General features: G+C 41.7%; 2 protein-coding genes across 3 annotated transcripts in view; both read left to right on the top strand.

Annotated features, from left to right (window-relative positions):
- The first annotated feature begins 470 nt into the window (after positions 1 to 470).
- On the top strand, positions 471 to 8,441 carry CD3G (CD3 gamma subunit of T-cell receptor complex). Of its 2 annotated transcripts, none has more exons than XM_033862003.2 (7): positions 471 to 600; positions 3,486 to 3,509; positions 3,992 to 4,207; positions 5,013 to 5,144; positions 5,798 to 5,841; positions 6,591 to 6,670; positions 8,409 to 8,441. In XM_033862003.2, the coding sequence occupies exons 1-6, from the start codon at positions 546 to 548 to the stop codon at positions 6,654 to 6,656; spliced, it is 537 nt and encodes a 178-aa protein (XP_033717894.1). In that variant the 5' UTR covers positions 471 to 545; the 3' UTR covers positions 6,657 to 6,670; positions 8,409 to 8,441. The 2 variants fall into 2 exon arrangements, with proteins under 2 accessions (XP_033717894.1, XP_019797579.1); XM_019942020.3 differs by having other exon boundaries at positions 6,591 to 6,674.
- Positions 8,442 to 11,831: 3,390 nt separating this feature from the next.
- Positions 11,832 to 17,278, top strand: part of UBE4A (ubiquitination factor E4A) — a 34,038-nt gene continuing 28,591 nt past the window's right edge. Inside the window, exons 1-2 of the mRNA XM_019941804.3 lie at positions 11,832 to 11,954; positions 16,913 to 17,074. Coding sequence (XP_019797363.1) covers positions 16,954 to 17,074 — 121 coding nt within the window. The 5' untranslated portion in view covers positions 11,832 to 11,954; positions 16,913 to 16,953. The remainder of the gene's footprint in view (positions 11,955 to 16,912; positions 17,075 to 17,278) is intronic.

Genomic DNA, 17,278 nt, shown 5'->3' with positions numbered 1-17,278 from the left:
GATGATCTCATCTCAAGAGAGCAGTGAAAAAAAATCCCTGGACTGAGGTGGCTTTCTGTTCAGAGTTCCAGCCCCAAGCACCTAAGAGTTCCCACCTAAATTCACTAGTTCTAACAACAACAGCTAGCAACAGGCAACAGCTGGCTGAGACCCAAGTAACAAGTGGTGGCAGAAACGTTTATCTTCCCCTCATAAAAAGAAAGCGGCCCAGGCACCCTCCTGCCCAGCACCCAAGGTGGCTTTCCGTACAAGCTGAGTCTCTGAGATGGGAATCCAGCACTCCCTCACGCTCCCTCCCCTCCACCACCCACGCTCCTCTCCTTAACTGAAAAGCCAGAGGTATGTGCACCTGCAGCCCTCCTGAGCCCTGCCCCCACCCACTGCCCACACTTGAAGCAGAGGGTGGAGGCTCCGGGTTCTTGCCTTCTCACAGGGGCCCCAGCCTTAAGGATGCTGGGCGGAGCCAGGCTATACGCTAGCACAGGCTGGCTGGCTGGCTGCTAGGGGCTGCTCAGTGCTTCTGCGGGAGAAGAACAGAGGCTGCTATGGAGCAGGGGAAGCGTCTGGCTGGCCTCATCCTGGCTGTCACTCTTCTTCAAGGTAAGGGCCCGCTAGGGGGTCTGACAGTCTGGAGAAGGGCTCAAGGGAAGAAGCCATAACAGGGGGCAAAAATATTTGGATCCCCTAACCTCGAGCTGTCATCCTAAAGTTCAGAGAAGGAAGGGCAAAAATGAAGCTTCTCACTGCTCTCTGCTAAAGAGAAGCCATGTTCCATGGGAGAGATGGAGTCCTTGTCTCTTAAGAAATCAAAACAGATGACTTTACTGGCTTGAGAGAGAATCCGGATGCCACCATCTTAGGTTTGAATGTAGCCCAAAGGGCACAGGCCACGAATCTGAAGAGAAAAGGTATGTGTTCCTTAACTCAGAGCTGGGGTTAGGAGTAGACCTATGAAGCATTCACTCACTCTGTTGGTCAGCTGGTCAACAAATACGTGTGAGATCCTATTACGTGTTAGGCTAGAAGGGTATAAAGGTGAATAAAAACCTTCTGCTCCAATTAGCTCATAGTCTAATTGAAGAGATAAGTTTCAACGTTGCCAGATTGAGTGTAAGGTTCAATGTAGGTTGCCTGAACGAATATTCAGTTGGAAATACAATAGGAAGTGGATGAACTGGGCCGATGCCTGGAATCCTGACTAGAGGTGATCCTCTCCACATTGAAAGTCGTTGAAATCACGCAAGAACTATGAGAGGTGTGAGGAAGAGGAGGCTGAGGATAGAACTGTGAGGATACCACCTTTAAGGAATAGTTAGAGAACAAACATGTCAGTAAAGAGATAAGGGAATGATCCAAGAGCTGAAATAATCGGATGAGTGCTATTCCATAGAAACCAAGGGAGTAGAGAGCTTCCAGAAGGAGAAAATCACCATGAGTATGAAATGCTAAAGAGACGTCCACTGATATAAGAATATATTCAAAAGTTTAAGTCTGTATACATACTACCAAATGTAAAATAGATCGCTAGTGGGAAGCAGCTGCATAGCACAGGGATATCAGCTCGGTGCTTTGGGACCACCTAGAGGGGTGGGATAGGGAGGGTGGGAGGGAGACGCAAGAGGGAGGAGATATGGGGAGTTTTGAATCAGAGTTAGAATGAGGGGACTCTTTTTTCCTCCCATGGTGATCAGGTGGATGGGGAGAAGAGCTAGTTAGAAATCTGCTTAACTCTTTGTCTTGCTTTTCTTTATCTTCATTTACCCATTTATTCACTCATACATTCATTCGAAATATATAAAGTTCCTACCATGTTCCAGGCACTGTGCTGGGTGAACTATTCATAAACAGTTCACCCCTATATGAAGTTCTAAGACTGTTGACTCCTTCCAACTGTTTCCATCACACTTTGATCTATGCCCCCATCTCTCCCCATAACAAACTCTACCTCTAGCCAAACTACCTCTTTTGTCCTTTTCCAAGTCTGTATCTTTGTTCAGCTATTCTTTCTACCTGGAAACTCTTTCTCTGTCTGGTGAATTCTTACTCATTCTTCAAGGCAGAACCAAATGCCATCTTCTCTGTCAAGCTTTCCCTGTCCCCTCACCCTTGGTCAAAATCAATAGTTTCTACCCCTTTCCATATGCATTTATACAAATACTAAATGATAATTTACAAGTACTATTACATGTATTACATTTGTGTTTATTTTTTTCCCACTTCATTGTAAACTCTTCAGAAGCGACAACTAGTTATTTGTATCACCACCCTTTTCTTCCACACTCGTTACTCATTACTCGCTACTCAGACATATAACAGTGGTAAGTGTTTGGATTAAATCCAATTGAACTGAACTCCAGTGTTGGTTCTCTATAGTATGTCTACCATGCAACTCTACTACTCTGAGTTTTGAGACAGATTTGAGGGCTATTTAATAGCTAACTCTTCGGGGACATTCAGGGTTTCCACAAAAAATGGATCACCAAGGCTGAAGGTTTTAGAAGTAACTCAGCTCTAAATGGCTTTAGCTAGTGCACACCCAGTCTTTGCCAGGGCTTTAGCTGCTAAAGGAGAAGAGCATTCCACACTGTACAGGCAATACCCTTACGGATACTGCGATACAGTTCTGCAATGCTAACCGTCCAGAGTTAGTGTCAAACCTCAAGGTTAAGGGCTCAGTCCCCAAAACGACTGCCCTCACTTTAAAAGCTAGGCACAAGTTCAGGGATCCTCAGACTACCCACACTTCTAACGAACTGCCTACAAATCTGGAGGGTTCCCAAGAACCCCCTCAGAATTTGCTAGAACAACTCACAGAACTCCGGAAAGCCCTATCCTTACTACTACAGTTTTCTTACAAGAAATAAAATCAGATCTATCCAAATGAAGAGACACATAGGGTGAGGTCTGGGAGGGTCCTGAACACAGAGCTTCCATGCCCTCTCCTTCAGGAATTAAAATACATCACCCTCCTGGCACATTGATATATTCACCAACTAGGAAGTATGAATGAGTTTTTATTGGGGTTTCATTACATAGGCATGATTGATTGAATCACTGGTCGTGTGACTGAACTCAATCTCCAGTCCTCCTCCCCCTCCTAGGGCTCAAAGCCCCAATTCTCCAATCACATGTTTGGTCTTGACCAGTCCCCTCCTGAGTCATCTCATTAGCATAAACTCATGTGTGATCCAAGGGCCCACGAAGAATCACAAAGGCAATCCTGTCATTCATGAAATTCCACGGGTTGAGAAACTCCCTCCCAGCAACCCAGGAGAAAGACCAGACAAACTCTTTGCTATACAACACCCTAAATTCGGTTTGGTGATTTAGGCAACAATCCAAAGAAATAGGTATAGATACTGTCACTCGCATGAATTAGGCTCTTGCTCTCCATGTTGGCCTCAAATGACCATGGAAATGATACATCAGGGGATCTGAATGACTCCATGCCCAGCTGATCCTCTGTCTCTCTTCTGTCTCTACAGGTACTATGGCACAGTTGAATGAAGGTAGGGGAAATGGCTTCTTTCTATCATCAACCTCTGAGGAAATTCATGGAAGTATGGCTTCCCACAACAGTAGTCCTATAGGAGCAAGTGAAGAGCTAAGAAGGGATGGGATGATGAAGGATAGACAGCAAACCTCCCCAGTGTCAACCAAATCAGTGGCCAGCCTTGACCTCCCTGGCAGCTTTCCTGTAGCTAAACAATTAGTTTTCTGGTTCTTGGAGGAGAAAGAGGACCCTAGCAGCTAGGCACTACTCAAAGCACAACCTATGAACCAACAGCATTGGCATCACCTGGGAGCATGTTAGAAATGCAGAATCTCAGTCCCTCCCCAGAACTATTGAATAAAACCTGAAATTCTAACTAGACCCCATGTGATTCATGTGCACATTAAAGCTTAAGAAGCAGTACTGTCATGGTCTCCTGATGCCCTGGGACAGGGAGAATTTCAGAGGCAAGATCTTAACAGACATTTCCTTTTTCAGTAAAAGTGGATGACAATCAAGAAGATGGTTCAGTAATTCTGACTTGTGACATGAATGAAAATGTTATCAGATGGTTTAAAGATGAGGTGGAAATAAGTCCTGTAAACACAAGTAAAAAGACTTGGAATCTTGGAAGTAGTACCAAGGACCCTCGAGGGATATATTGGTGTCAAGGATCAAAGAACCGTTCAAAACCACTCCAAGTATATTATAGAAGTAAGTATCCCCTTTGGTTTGCTTGTGTGAAATTAACCAGTACTTGCTGCTCTGGTGAGCTTCTTGTCTGGGGTGAGTGTGGAAATAGATGCTAACCAGTGAAGTAAGAGCCAGTTTTCTTAATCTCAACATAATTTTTTTTTTAATTTATTTATTTGGCTGCGCCGGGTCTTAGTTGCGGCACGCGGGATTTTCATTGAGGCATGGGGGATCTTTAGTTGTGGCATGTGGGATCTTTTAGTTGCAGCATGCAGGATCTAATTCCCTGACCAGGGATCAAACTCTGGCCCCCTGAATTGGGAGCATGGAGACTTAACCACTGGACCACCAGGGAAGTCCCTCAACTTACTTCTTTTTGAATTTAACAAAGTAGCTCCCCCAAATTCTTGAAAAAACATAGCCTGTGTTGTAAAGCCTGACTCACTTTTGGGTAGGCCCCACAGATTGGAGCAGTCAGCAGTTTATATAAAGTGAGTTAGGGCAGGTGAGGGAGACAGGGGAGACTACCAGGTAAGTAACAGGAATGTAGAAGGCAGTTGAGCATGGAGAATGGGATCTGGTCTTCCTTACATTTCAATAGTTGCTGGGACTAATACTACATGGGCTCCCCCAGGACTCCTGGGGGACAGAGGAACATCAAAAAGCATTGAGTTCTCAGCCCAAGGATCTTCCCAGGCAATTCCCTTGCCATACCACCCACAGAGAGAACAGTCTTCTGCCCTAGACAGAGGTATTATCTCAGGAGAAAAAAATCCAGAACAACTTTCACACCTCGAAGGAGGCTTATCCTTCCCTTTCCCCACAGTGTGTCAGAACTGCATTGAGCTGAATTTAGCCACTGTGTCTGGCTTTATCTTCGCTGAAATCATCAGCATTTTCCTCCTTGCTGTTGGGGTCTACTACATTGCTGGACAGGAAGGAGTTCGCCAGTCAAGAGGTAAAAGAATGCTCTTAGCTGAGGGGTAAGACCACCTGGGACCCTTAGCCTTCTTCCTACCAAAATAGAACCAATAGAAAAGACTGGGTTGGCACGTGTCACTGATGAGCACGACTGGGTGGGGCTCTGGTTCTGTAGGCAGGAGAAAAGGACACTTGGTGTTTTCACAGCGTATTTGCCTATCTCAAGATCCAACTCTCTCTGATTTGTCCTCTGTGCTTTTTAAAAAACTCTTCCTTGAAGTAAAACCTACATACAGAAAAGGGCATGAATCACATACACACAGCTCAAAAAGCTTTTCTAACAAAGCAAACACACACATGAATCCAGCACCCAGTTTAAGAAAGAGAATTAACACTTGTGGTCACTTCCAGCCTCCGCTTAGTCCCAAAAGCGACCACTATCCTGACTTCTAACAACATTGATTCATTTTGCCTGTTTTTGTTGCCTACGTAAATAGACTCATACAGTAAGTACTCTTGTGTGTGGCTTCTTTTACTCAACAATATGCTTGTGACATCTATCCATAGTGTTATATGTAGATGTATTTCACTAATTCTTATTGCTATTCGGTACTCCATTGGGTGAATATATCCCAGTATATTATTTATTCTATCTTGTGTATATGTACATTTTGTTTATTTTTTGTGCAGCTTCAGACAAGCAGACACTGTTGTCCAATGACCAGCTCTATCAGGTAATGGAATGTGAAGTGAAAGAGACATTGCTAGTTAGTAGTTGTAAAATTTTGGAATGGGGGGGCAAGTTATTTGGAAGAAACTGCTTAGGACATACCAGACGATGGCATTGTTATCCCTTTGGGTAGAATGGACGAAATAAAGAGAAGGGTTGAGAGAGACTGAGATCAGGGTCTAGTGACAAAAAGTTGAAGAACACACAGAGGAACTAGATACAGAGCCTCCATTCTTGTCCTCTCCCACCCCCAGGACCATGAAGAAACCACTCCAAAGCCTTGAACATAAAAAGCACTCAATAAGTATGCATCAATAGAAAACAAACTTATGGTTACCAGGGGGTAAGGGCAGGGAGGGATAAATAGGGAGATTGGGATTGACATATACACACTACTATATATAAAGTAGATAACTAATAAGAACCTGCTGTATAGCACAGGGAATTCTACTCAATACTCTGTAATGATCTATATGGGAAAAGAATCTTAAAAAAAGTTTTTTTTAAAAAAAGAGTGGATATATGTATATGTATAATAGATTCACTTTGCTGTATACCTGAAACGAACACAACATTGTAAATCAACTATACTCCAATAAAAAAATTTTTAAGTATATATATATGAAGAAAGGTGAAAAAAATAAAGACATTTAGAGTGAAAGCTAAAAATTTTTTTAATTAGAAAATAAATATGCATCAAATTAATTCATAGAGGACGATGGAAAATGATTATGACTGTACTATCCTTTTTAGCCCCTTAAGGAAAGGGAAGATGACCAATACAGCCACCTTCAAGGAAACCATTTGAGGAAGAATTGAGCCCAGAACTCAGAGTAGGTGTGTCTCTCTACACCAATTCTAAGAAAGTGCCTTTGCACTACCTGCCTTCCCAACTACTGCCAAGTTTATCTCCTTTCCCCAAGCAGCTATAAGGATGGGGGGTAGGGAGGATTGATTGATAATTCCTTGGGGGGAGGGGGATGACTCTCCTGTGCATTGTAGGATTTTTAGCAGCATCCCTCGCCTCTGTCCACCAGATGCCAGTAGTACTCCCCAGCTGTGACAACAAAAATATCTCCAGATATTGCAAGTATCCCCACGGGATGCAAAGTCGCCCTTAGTTAAGAATCACTGAACCTATATTAACCTTCTAATCACCCAAGCAATCAATCAGAAGTTCTAATTCAATCAACCAGAAATTTCAGTCAGTAAAACAGGGCCCAAGCATTATTTGGTTTTCTGAACCAGTTACAATTTTTCTTTTTTAATCCAGGTGTTTTCCCTTCTATCCAGTTCTCAGAAACAGAGCAATACATTTTGGAGCAATCCTAGTAGAGGTTTTCAACCCTAAATCTAGACTCAAGATTCCCAAAGGTGACAAATGGACAGGAAAGGCCATCAGAGCAAATTCGGGTTTTTCTCAAAAAAAAAAAAAGTAAAGTAAAACTTGTATGGTGTTTCAGGAGCGCCACCTATTGGAAGTAATTTTTCTGTAAAAGAAAAACGAAAAGGTCAAATAACCTCCTTTATTTGAATACCATTCTTTTAAGTTTGCATTTTTATTTACTTTCTTTATAAGTCATAATTCACATGGTTCTAATATGCAGTGAAAGGTCGCCCTCCACCTCCCTCTCCAGCCACCCAGTTGCCTTCTACAGAGGCAAACAATAATACTAGTTTCTTACATAGCTTTACAAGATATTTAAAGTATTATATATCGGAGGTATTCTAGGCATACATAAGCAAATTCTTTTTTTTTTTATGGATGATAAATGCATCGTGATTTTTTGTTTGGTTTGGTTTTAGCTGCGTTGGGTCTTCATTGCTGCACGTGGGCTTTCTCTAGTTGCAGCAAGTGGGGGCTACTCTTCACTGCAATGCGCTGGCTTCTCACTGCAGTAGCTTCTCTTGTTGTGGAGCATGAGCTCTAGGCGCACGGGCTTCAGTAGTTGTGGCACATGGGCTCAGCAGTTGTGGCACACGGGCTTAGTTTTTCTGCGGCATGTGGAATCTTCCCGGACCAGGGATGGAACCCATGTCCCCTGCATTGGCAGGCAGATTCTTAACCACTGTGCCACCAGGGAGGTCCCCAAGCAAACTCTTAAGTACACATTATTCTTCCTTCCCCTATTTTTCACACAAATGTTATCATACTATACATCTTGCACTTCTCACCTAATAAAACCTGAAGATCACTTCATACCAATATATAAAGGAGCTCTTTTTTTTTTATGCAGCCACTTTGTACAGATCCCCTATAATTTATTTAACCAGTCCTCTACTGATGGAAATTTAAGTTTGTTCTTTTGCTCTTACAATGCCACAATGACTGTATAAATGTCGTTTTTTAAAATTGTATTGAGGTATAATTTACATAAAATTCACTCATTTTAAGTGACTTCACCTGTTCTCGGTAATTTTTAGCAAATTTACCCAGTTGTACAACCATCACCATAATCCAGATTTAGAATATTTCCATCAGTCTCTTAAGATCTCTTGTGCTCTTTGCAGTCACTCCTTGTTCCCACCCTCAATGCCAGGCAATCACTAATCTCTTTTCTATCTCTTTAGATTTGCCTTTTCTGGATAAATGGAGTCATACAATATGCTGCTCTGGACATTCTCGTACAAGTCTTCGTGTGGACATATGTTTTCATTTGTCTGGGTTGATGTCTAGGAGTGAAGAATTGCTGGGTTGTATGGTAAATTTATGTATAACATTTTAAGAAACTGCCAGTTTGCCAAACTGGCTGTTCCATTTTACATTCCCACCGGCGATGGATGAATGAGGTTCCTGTTTCTCCACAACTTCACAAATATTTGTTACTATCTTTTTTAGTATAGCCATTCTAGTAGATGTAAAATAGTGTCTTATTGTGGCTTTAATTTGCATTCCCTAACGACTAACGATGTTGAACATCTTTTCATGTGCTTATTAGCTATGCTTATCATATCTTTAGTGAAGCGTGTGTTCAAAACTCTTTTTTTTAATTGAGTTGTTTTTCTTCTTACTATTGAACTGTAAAAGTTCTTATATATTTTTGAATACAAGTCTTTTATCAGCTACATGATTTGCAAATATATCTACCAGTCTGTGACTTGTCTTTTCATTTTCTTAGTGGTGTCTTTTGAAGTGCAAGAGTTTTTAATTTTGCTGAAGTCTGTTTTATCCATTTTTTTTAATGGATTGTGCTTTTGGTGTCATGTCTAAGAAATCCTTGCCAAACCCAAGGCCACAAAGATTTCTCATATGTCTTGTTTTTACAGTTTTATTTCTAACAATAAATGTCATTTTGAACATTAAGACTATTTGTAACAAATACAAATAAATGGAATTGTAGGACCATAATGTATTTGCACCTGTAATTTAATTAAATATTGCCAAATTGCACTTCATTGAGGTTGGACCAATACATAATCCTAACAAGAGTGTCTACTGTTCCATACACAATCTAACAGTGTACTATTAAATTTTTTGAACTTTGCCAATCTGATAAGTTAAAAATGGCATCTCAGCTTAATTTTAATCTGCATTTTCCTAACCATTTGTTTTTCCTTCTCATGAAATACAGGCTCATATCCTTTGATTTTTTTTTTTTTTTTACTGTTACTCTTGGTGTTTAGAATATAACCCCTTCTCTAAGTGTTATTTATTTATTTATTTATTTATTTATTTATTTATTTATTTATTGGCTGCATTGGGTCTTCGTTGCGGTGCACGTGTTTCTCATTGCAGTGGCTTCTCTTGTTGCGGAGCACAGGCTCTAGGTGCATGGGCTTCAGTAGTTGCAGCACGTGGGCTCAGTAGTTGCAGCATGCGGGCCCTAGAGTGTGCGGGCTTCAGTAGTTGTGGCGAGTGAACTCAGTAATTGTAGCGCACAGGCTCTAGGGTGCACGGGCTTCAGTAGTTGTGGCACACGGACTTAGTTGCTCCGTGGCATGTGGGATCTTCCCAGACCAGGGATTGAACCCAGGTCCCCTGCATTGGCAGGCAGATTCTTAACCACTGCGCCACCAGGGAAGCCCCTGATCTTCTTCTTATTGACTTGCAACAACCCTTTACATATTTGGGAAAATAGATCTTTTGTTTGTGGCATTAGTTGCAAATATTTTTCCAGTGTTGTTATTTAGATTTTGACTTTACTTATGGTTGGTTTTCTATACACATTTTACAAATATTTGACTGTAGTAGAATTCACTGTTCTTTTATGGCTTAGATTATTCTTTTACAAAACTTCTCCCATTAAGTCCTATAGCATTTTCCTGGTTTCACTTTATATATTTAAATCTTTGATCCACCTTGAATTAATTTTAGTGTAAAGGTCTAATATATTGACTAACGTTTAAATCCATAGCTACCCACTTATTCTGGAAGTATTTATTGAATAATCCACCTTGTGCACATTAATTTTAAATGCTACATTACCACTCCACACTCACCAGATTGTAAGCTCCAGGAAAAGTTGTATTTTTTTTCTACTTCTGTAGCTTCAGGAGCTTGAACAATGCTGGAACATAATAGGCACTCTAAGATTGCTCAACATTTGGTGTGTGTGTCTGTGTATGTTACAGTATACTATTCAGTGGCATTAAGTACATTCACAATGTTGTGCAACCATCACCACTCTCATTTTCAGAATTTTTTATTATCCTGAAGAAACACTTTACCCATTAAACAATAACTCCCCATTCCTCCCTCACCCCACCCCTGGTAACCTCTTTTTTACTTTCTGTCTCTGAATTTGCCTACTCTGGGTACCACATATAAGTGAAGTCATACAATATTTGTCCTTTTGTGTCTGGCTTATTTCACTTGGCATAATATTCTCAGGGTTCATAGCAAGTATCAAAATTAAGCCTTTTTAAGGCTTAATAATGATGTGTATGTATATGCCACATTTTGTTTGTCCATTTACCCGTCAATAGACATTCTGGGTTGTTTCCACCTTTCACCTATTACAAACGATACTGCTATGAACAGTGGTGTACAAGTATCTGTTTGAGTCCCTGCTTTCAATTCTTTGGAGTATTTACCCAGAAGTGGAATTGCTGCATCATATGATAATTCTGTTTAACTTTTTGAGGAACCACCAAACTCTTTTCCCAAAGTGCTCCACTATTTTACATTCCCATCAGCAATGCACAAGGGTTCCTATCTCTCCACATCCTCACCAAGACTTATCTTCTGTTTTTTTTCATAATCACCTTCCTAATGGGTATGAGGTGGTATTTCACTGTGGTCTTAATTTGCACTTCCCTAATGATTAGTGACATTGAGCTTCTTTTCATGTGCTTATTGGCCATTTGTATATCTTCTATAGAGAAATGCTTATTCAAGCCCATTGTCCATTCTTTAATCAAGCTGTTTAGGTTTTTTGTTGTTGAGTTATAGGCTTTTTATATAACTGAATATTAACTTTTTATCAGATATGTGAGTTACAAATTTTTTCTGTCACTCTATGAATTGTCTTTTCACTTGCATGCTTGAAAAGTATGCTGCTTCCTTTGCCTTTGTGTACCTCAAAGTAACCTTTAGGATGTACTCGTCTTCACTTTACAAATAAGAAAACTGCACTCCAATCAAAGCATATCTTAACACATTTCCGGGTACCTAATAACAGTTCACAAGTTTCAGTTATTGTTAATGCTACTGTTATTGCTTCATAGATAATAATTATCTATGAAGAGTTACAGAAGCTGTTTCAAAAAGGTCTAAGATCGGTGGGACAATCAGCGTAAGTCCACGGAGGCCTTAGCAGTGCCAGGGTTCACCAACTCATACGTGCTGCTGATACATGGATTTCCGAGAGCCGCGTATGCCGCTGAGCTCCACCACAATCCGCTCCCAACTCAACCTGACCCGCCCCCAATCCAACCCCAAATCCACTTCCGGCCACTTCCGCCCCGCCCAAGCCAGTTAGCGCATGCGCAGTGGGGATGTTTGCGCGCCTTCTTCTAGCGCAGGGCGACACACCCAGCTTCCGGCGCCCAGATGAGATTCCACAAGGCCCGGCGCCTTGTCATGACGTTAGCTCCGGTTGCGGTGCTGAGTCGGAAGTGGGAACGCTTCGGCCGCTGAGATTCTGTCGCGTCGTCGCTGCTGGCCCTCAGGCTCTGGTAAGAGAGGATATAGCTGGAGGGGAGGGGATCGTTGAGTCTCCAATGGGATTTTTTTTCTCCTAGTCGAATGCCAGTCCAAACGTCTGCACTCTTACCTCCTCCAAATGCCCTCTCCTGTGCTTTCCTAAACACTGTCTCTCTCCTTCATGAACTTCGACCCTGTCTGCCGTGGGAACCCCTTACAGTGCTCCAGCTACTGGCATCTCTGCCCCTCTTTGCCATTTCCCTCCTGGAAAAGGCCGAATCCTGGCCTTGCATTATCTTTGGTTTTCTTTCTCTAGAACGTGCCCCGAGTGGGTGGGTCTCCCTCTGTGCCGCGAATCCCTTATGGAACCTGGAGGGACAAAATATAAAGAGTAGACAACAAATAGCTAGGTGCAAAAGAAGAGAAAATTAAGCACGAGTCGCAGTAGTCAAACCAGTCGAATCCGTATGGCAAGGTGTTGATATTTCTAAAGGCAAGTGATCAGTTCACCACTCAAAACTCCCCCGGCACTCTGCTTCTTGCTCCCTCAGCAGTTGGGTTTAGAAGACATTTCTAAAATTGAGTAACCAGAGCTCAGGAGCTTATACTTGATGGGTCTTCTCTTTGGATTCAGTTTTTCACTCCCAGAACAAGGATATGTTTAGTCTCACTGCCTTGGTCTGTTTTGGTCTCACATGCGAGCCGTCCTGAGATAAAATGGGGCCCAGGAAGGGATGCTGTGTGCTTTACGACTTGATGAGATCCTTCTAGCTTGCTGATGTGATGGAAGGATCTGTAGCCACAACGAAGGCGTGAACGTGTAACAATGAAAACATTTTTTAAATTCCTTTTTTTGGTTTGATCTATGTATTACTCACCAGGAAAGAGACCTTATGGAGTATAATTTAATAAAGCTTGATTTTTTAATAGACTTATTTATTTCATTTTGGGCTGCATTGGGTCCTCATTGCTGCACGTGGGCTTCCTCTAGTTGTGGCGAGTGGTGGCTACTCTTCGCTGCAGTGCGCGGGCCTCTCATTGCAGTGGCCTCCCCTGTTGTGGAGCACGGGATCTAGGTGCACGGGCTCAGTAGTTGTGGCTCACGGGCTCTAGAATACAAACTCAGTAGTTGAAGCGCATGGGCTTAGTTGCTCCGTGGCATGCGGGATCCTCCCAGACCAGGGCTCGAACCCATGTCCCCTGCATTGATAGGCAGATTCTCAACCACTGCGCCACCAGGGAAACCCTAAAGCTTGATTTTGACAATCCTAGTTTTGTGAAGTATTCCAAGTATTTCTGTTTAAAAGGAATACCAAATCTGATGTTAAAACGTTTATGTGCTCACCTCTTTAAAAGCTGACAGTGCCCCTTAAGGGATTAGCAGTACTCTTTATAAACAAAAGAGTGAATCAGGGGAGGGTGAGAGGATTTTGTAGGACTGGAGATAGACACCATTTATAAATGTAGAGTCTTGCAGCATACGTATAAGAGGGAAACATGGGGCTTCCCTGGTGGCGCAGTGGTTGAGAGTCCGCCTGCCGATGCAGGGGACACGGGTTCATGCCCCGGTCCGGGAAGATCCCACATGCCGCAGAGTGGCTGGGCCCATGAGCCATGGCCACTGAGCCTGCGCGTCCGGAGCCTGCGCGTCCGGAGCCTGTGCTCCGCGGCGGGAGAGGCCACAGCAGTGAGAGGCCCGCGTACCGCAAAAAAAAAAAAAAAGAGGGAAACGTGTTTTTAAAGGGGACATATTTGGGGAATTCCCTGGCGGTCCAGTGGTTAGGACCACGGTGCTTTCACTGCAGAGGGCTCAGGTTCAATCGCTGGTCGGAGAACTAAGATCCTGTAAGCCGTGCAGCCAAAAGTAAATAAATAAATAAAGAGGACGTCTTTTAAAAATCAAATCCAAAAACATCTAAGGATTGGTGGTTATATTGATTGGTTATTTGCCAAAGGCTGACAACAGGATAGTACTTTATCTTTGTATGGCAGTTGAAAGTAGGAGATTATAAATTCCTGATGACATTGAATACTAAACAAAATATCAAGGTTCCATTTTATCAGACCTTTCTTTTGGAGTGGGTACTTTTTTTACATTTGTGTGATCATTGAACAAATCTAAACTGACATCTCCACAAAGGTTCCCATCAAGTGATCAGTCCTCCTTTTTCCTGTAAAATTTTCCTGGTTGCACAGTGTTAGCTATTTTTCTATGAAAATAGTTTTTGCACTATTACTTCAAATAGATTTTAAGTACATATGAGAAAGTTGAGCTTAGTGAGGTCGGCAAAGCCCTTTTTGTTTTTCAAAAAGACAGCATAGATGACAACAGAGATTTATTTCCATTCTCTATTCTTCACGTTCTGAGATATCAAAGAGCCACAAGTGTCTGGCCCAATAGTTTGACCTTCCACTGCAACCCAGGACAAACAGTAAAACCCTTACCTTGAAGTAGGATTATGGGTGCTGCTATTGATTACAAGAAGGTCAGGAGTAATTACATGTAAGATTGAATCATTCAATACATATTTGTTTGGGATTTTATGATTACGGACTATGCCAGGTACAGAAGAAAAAAATAATCAGATATGAACCTGTGTTCGAATTGCTTACCTTCTAGTAAGATAGAAGATCTACATTAGGAATACAGGGTAGAAAGTTATACATCCTGTTAATATAGGTAAAACGTAGTGGGAAGCTAGCTTTATATACTGCAACAGTATATTATTGAAAGGAGGAAATAATGCCGTTTGTGATGATAAATCCTCTTTATCTCTCTTTGTAGTCTTAAGAGCCTGTGTCCTATGTTCTGATTGTTAGCTTTCAACTCACTTCCTTTCTGCATTGATGGTACAAGTGATGCATTTCCTTTGTACTAATCTGCACTCTTTTCAGTTGTATTGGCTTCCACAATGTAGGGAAATCTGCTGGCTTTTTTATAACTGAGAAGACTCTTTCCATCTCACATCTCTCTTCCTACAAGTTGGCTTAGTTTTAGGCTAGGCCTTCTCTAGATGGTAGAAAGATGGCAACTCCAGTTTCCTATCTTACTAGCCTAACAACCCAAGCAGGAAAAAAGAGTCCCCTTTTCTGTAGATTTAGCCAAAGGCCTATAGCTGGTGTTCATTGATTCTGTTAGGCCTTGCTAGGGTCTTGTGGCCACTCCTGAATCAGTCACTTTGGGCAGAGAATACTGTATTCTTGTGGGCCAGGCCAGATTCATCTGCCCATTTCTAGAGCTAATGGGTAAGGTCATCCCCTTCTGTACACATGGGCCAGGAATGGGTTGGATCCCCAAAAGAAAAATGTGGGTGTCATGTTGAAAAAAGAGGTTGATATTTTGCAGACAGAAAAATAACTAGAGCTCACTACACTTTTTGCATTTCTCTGGGTACCTTAGAATAGAGGTAGGGTGGTGGTCAGCTAACAGTGACACAATTCTTGGTGCCTCTACATGAATTAGGGGTAATAATTAAGCTTATGCAATGTTTAAATGGGAGGAAAGACCTCTCAAGGATGGTTAATTCCAACACTAAATATGCTGTCTTTCTTTTCTGCATTATTAAGCTCAACTAAACTATACATAGTAGAAAGTAAAATACATAGAGCAACATCTACCAGTTCAGTTCCTTGAAGCAGTAAAGCCCAGCACCATGCTGAGACGAGATTAGACTGTCTGCCTGAGTCATTACAGCTCAGTAGCCATTAGCTCTTATGCAGAAAGCACGACAGAGGAGCATGAAGCAACTGGTAGAGATGCCTCAGAAGTGTCAAAAAGTGATAGTCTCTCTTCCTCCAAAAAATAAGGGTAACTTTTCTGACTTGCATTAGCTTTTGTTAATAGGATTCTGTAAGGAGTCTTAACTCAATTAATTAAAGGTAGACCGAACGTTCTTTTTTTTCTCCCACATTTGTGTCCCTGACCCCAACTCCTTCTAAGGCCTCTGTCCTTGTAGCAGTTCAGCATCCTTGTAAGCAGAATATTCATACCCTTTGTCTCTTCTCACCCTTTTCAGGGTTGTATTTCTGTGCTTTGGCCTTAAAATTTCAGAAAGGGGAGAAAGCCTTTCAGGGAGCTCTGCTCATCCCGTTTTGCCACTGAGTCCCCTTGGCGCTTGGATGAGGAAATGTAATCAGAAGAGTGCAAATGCAGGCTCAGTCAGCTCCTTTAAATACCTTTGAGGTATATATCTATTTCATATTATACATTAGGAATTTGTATTTCTTCAGTATTGTAAAGTCAGATAAATAGGGAAAGTTAAATATAGAATTAAGCAAAGACCATTTAGTTTTTAGAGGAAAAAATATCAGTAGTCATAAGCCTAGAAGTAGAGATAGATTGCTTAATATAGATTTAAAACCCACGATATGCTGCTAATCTGATTCCTGTCCGGGTTTGCAATTCCACATCTGACATACAGACTTACATTTAGTTTCTGTGTAGCTGAGGAATTCCCAGCTCCAACTCTTAAGTCACAGAAGCCTGTGCAAGCACCACCTTATGCTCGTGGTGAATGAGAACTAGTCGACCAGCCTAGGGATTTATGGGAGATCCATAGTTTTTGTCATATTATTTTTAAGTGCCACATTGTTGTTACAATTTGTAGCTGAGTTTCCTCTTTGACTTCAATAATTCTTTCCCCGCGTACCGCAAAAAAAAAAAAAAAAAAAAGTTACACAATAATTCTTTCTATTTAATCTATTTTTTAAAGGTATAGTAAATAGAAACATGTCAATAGATAAATGCATTCCAGCTGAACATTTTTTAAGCTTTTTGGTTTTAGCCACCCCCAAATCAAGTCAACTTGTCCAGTTGGTAGGTTTTTAACCATTTTGCCAAAAATTGTCTTAAATCTTGGAATAGGAGTTGGCAAGTCTTACCCAAACCCTTTTAAAATGTATTCAAGAAATGAGAGAAGAAACAACTATGATAATATCATAACTGTTGTGTTATCTGCCCTTCGGCGTCTAATACCTGTCCTTTCTATAGCCCCTCCCCCTAGGTCTGGATGGAGGATACTTTAAAGTGAAATGACAGACCAGGAGAATAACAACAACATCTCAAGTAACCCATTTGCTGCTCTTTTTGGCTCCCTGGCTGATGCCAAGCAGTTTGCAGCAATCCAAAAAGAGCAGCTGAAGCAGCAATCTGGTAAGTGGACAAGCCAGTAGCAGCAGATGAGATGACCTAGAATGGGGTCTTCCCAACTTAAGTATTCTTTGGGTCCTTAATTGCAACTAGAATTTAAGTTTAGGGCAGAAGGGTTTTTTTGGTTCACATTTGTTGTTTGTTTTGTTTTGGGTTCTTCTCCCTGTCCTATCCCCTGCATAAAGAAGAGACCAGATGACAGGTGGT

Source organism: Tursiops truncatus, chromosome 8 (assembly GCF_011762595.2).
Source record: "Tursiops truncatus isolate mTurTru1 chromosome 8, mTurTru1.mat.Y, whole genome shotgun sequence".
NCBI classification, from domain to species: domain Eukaryota; kingdom Metazoa; phylum Chordata; class Mammalia; order Artiodactyla; family Delphinidae; genus Tursiops; species Tursiops truncatus.
This window is presented reverse-complemented; position numbering and strand designations above follow the sequence as displayed.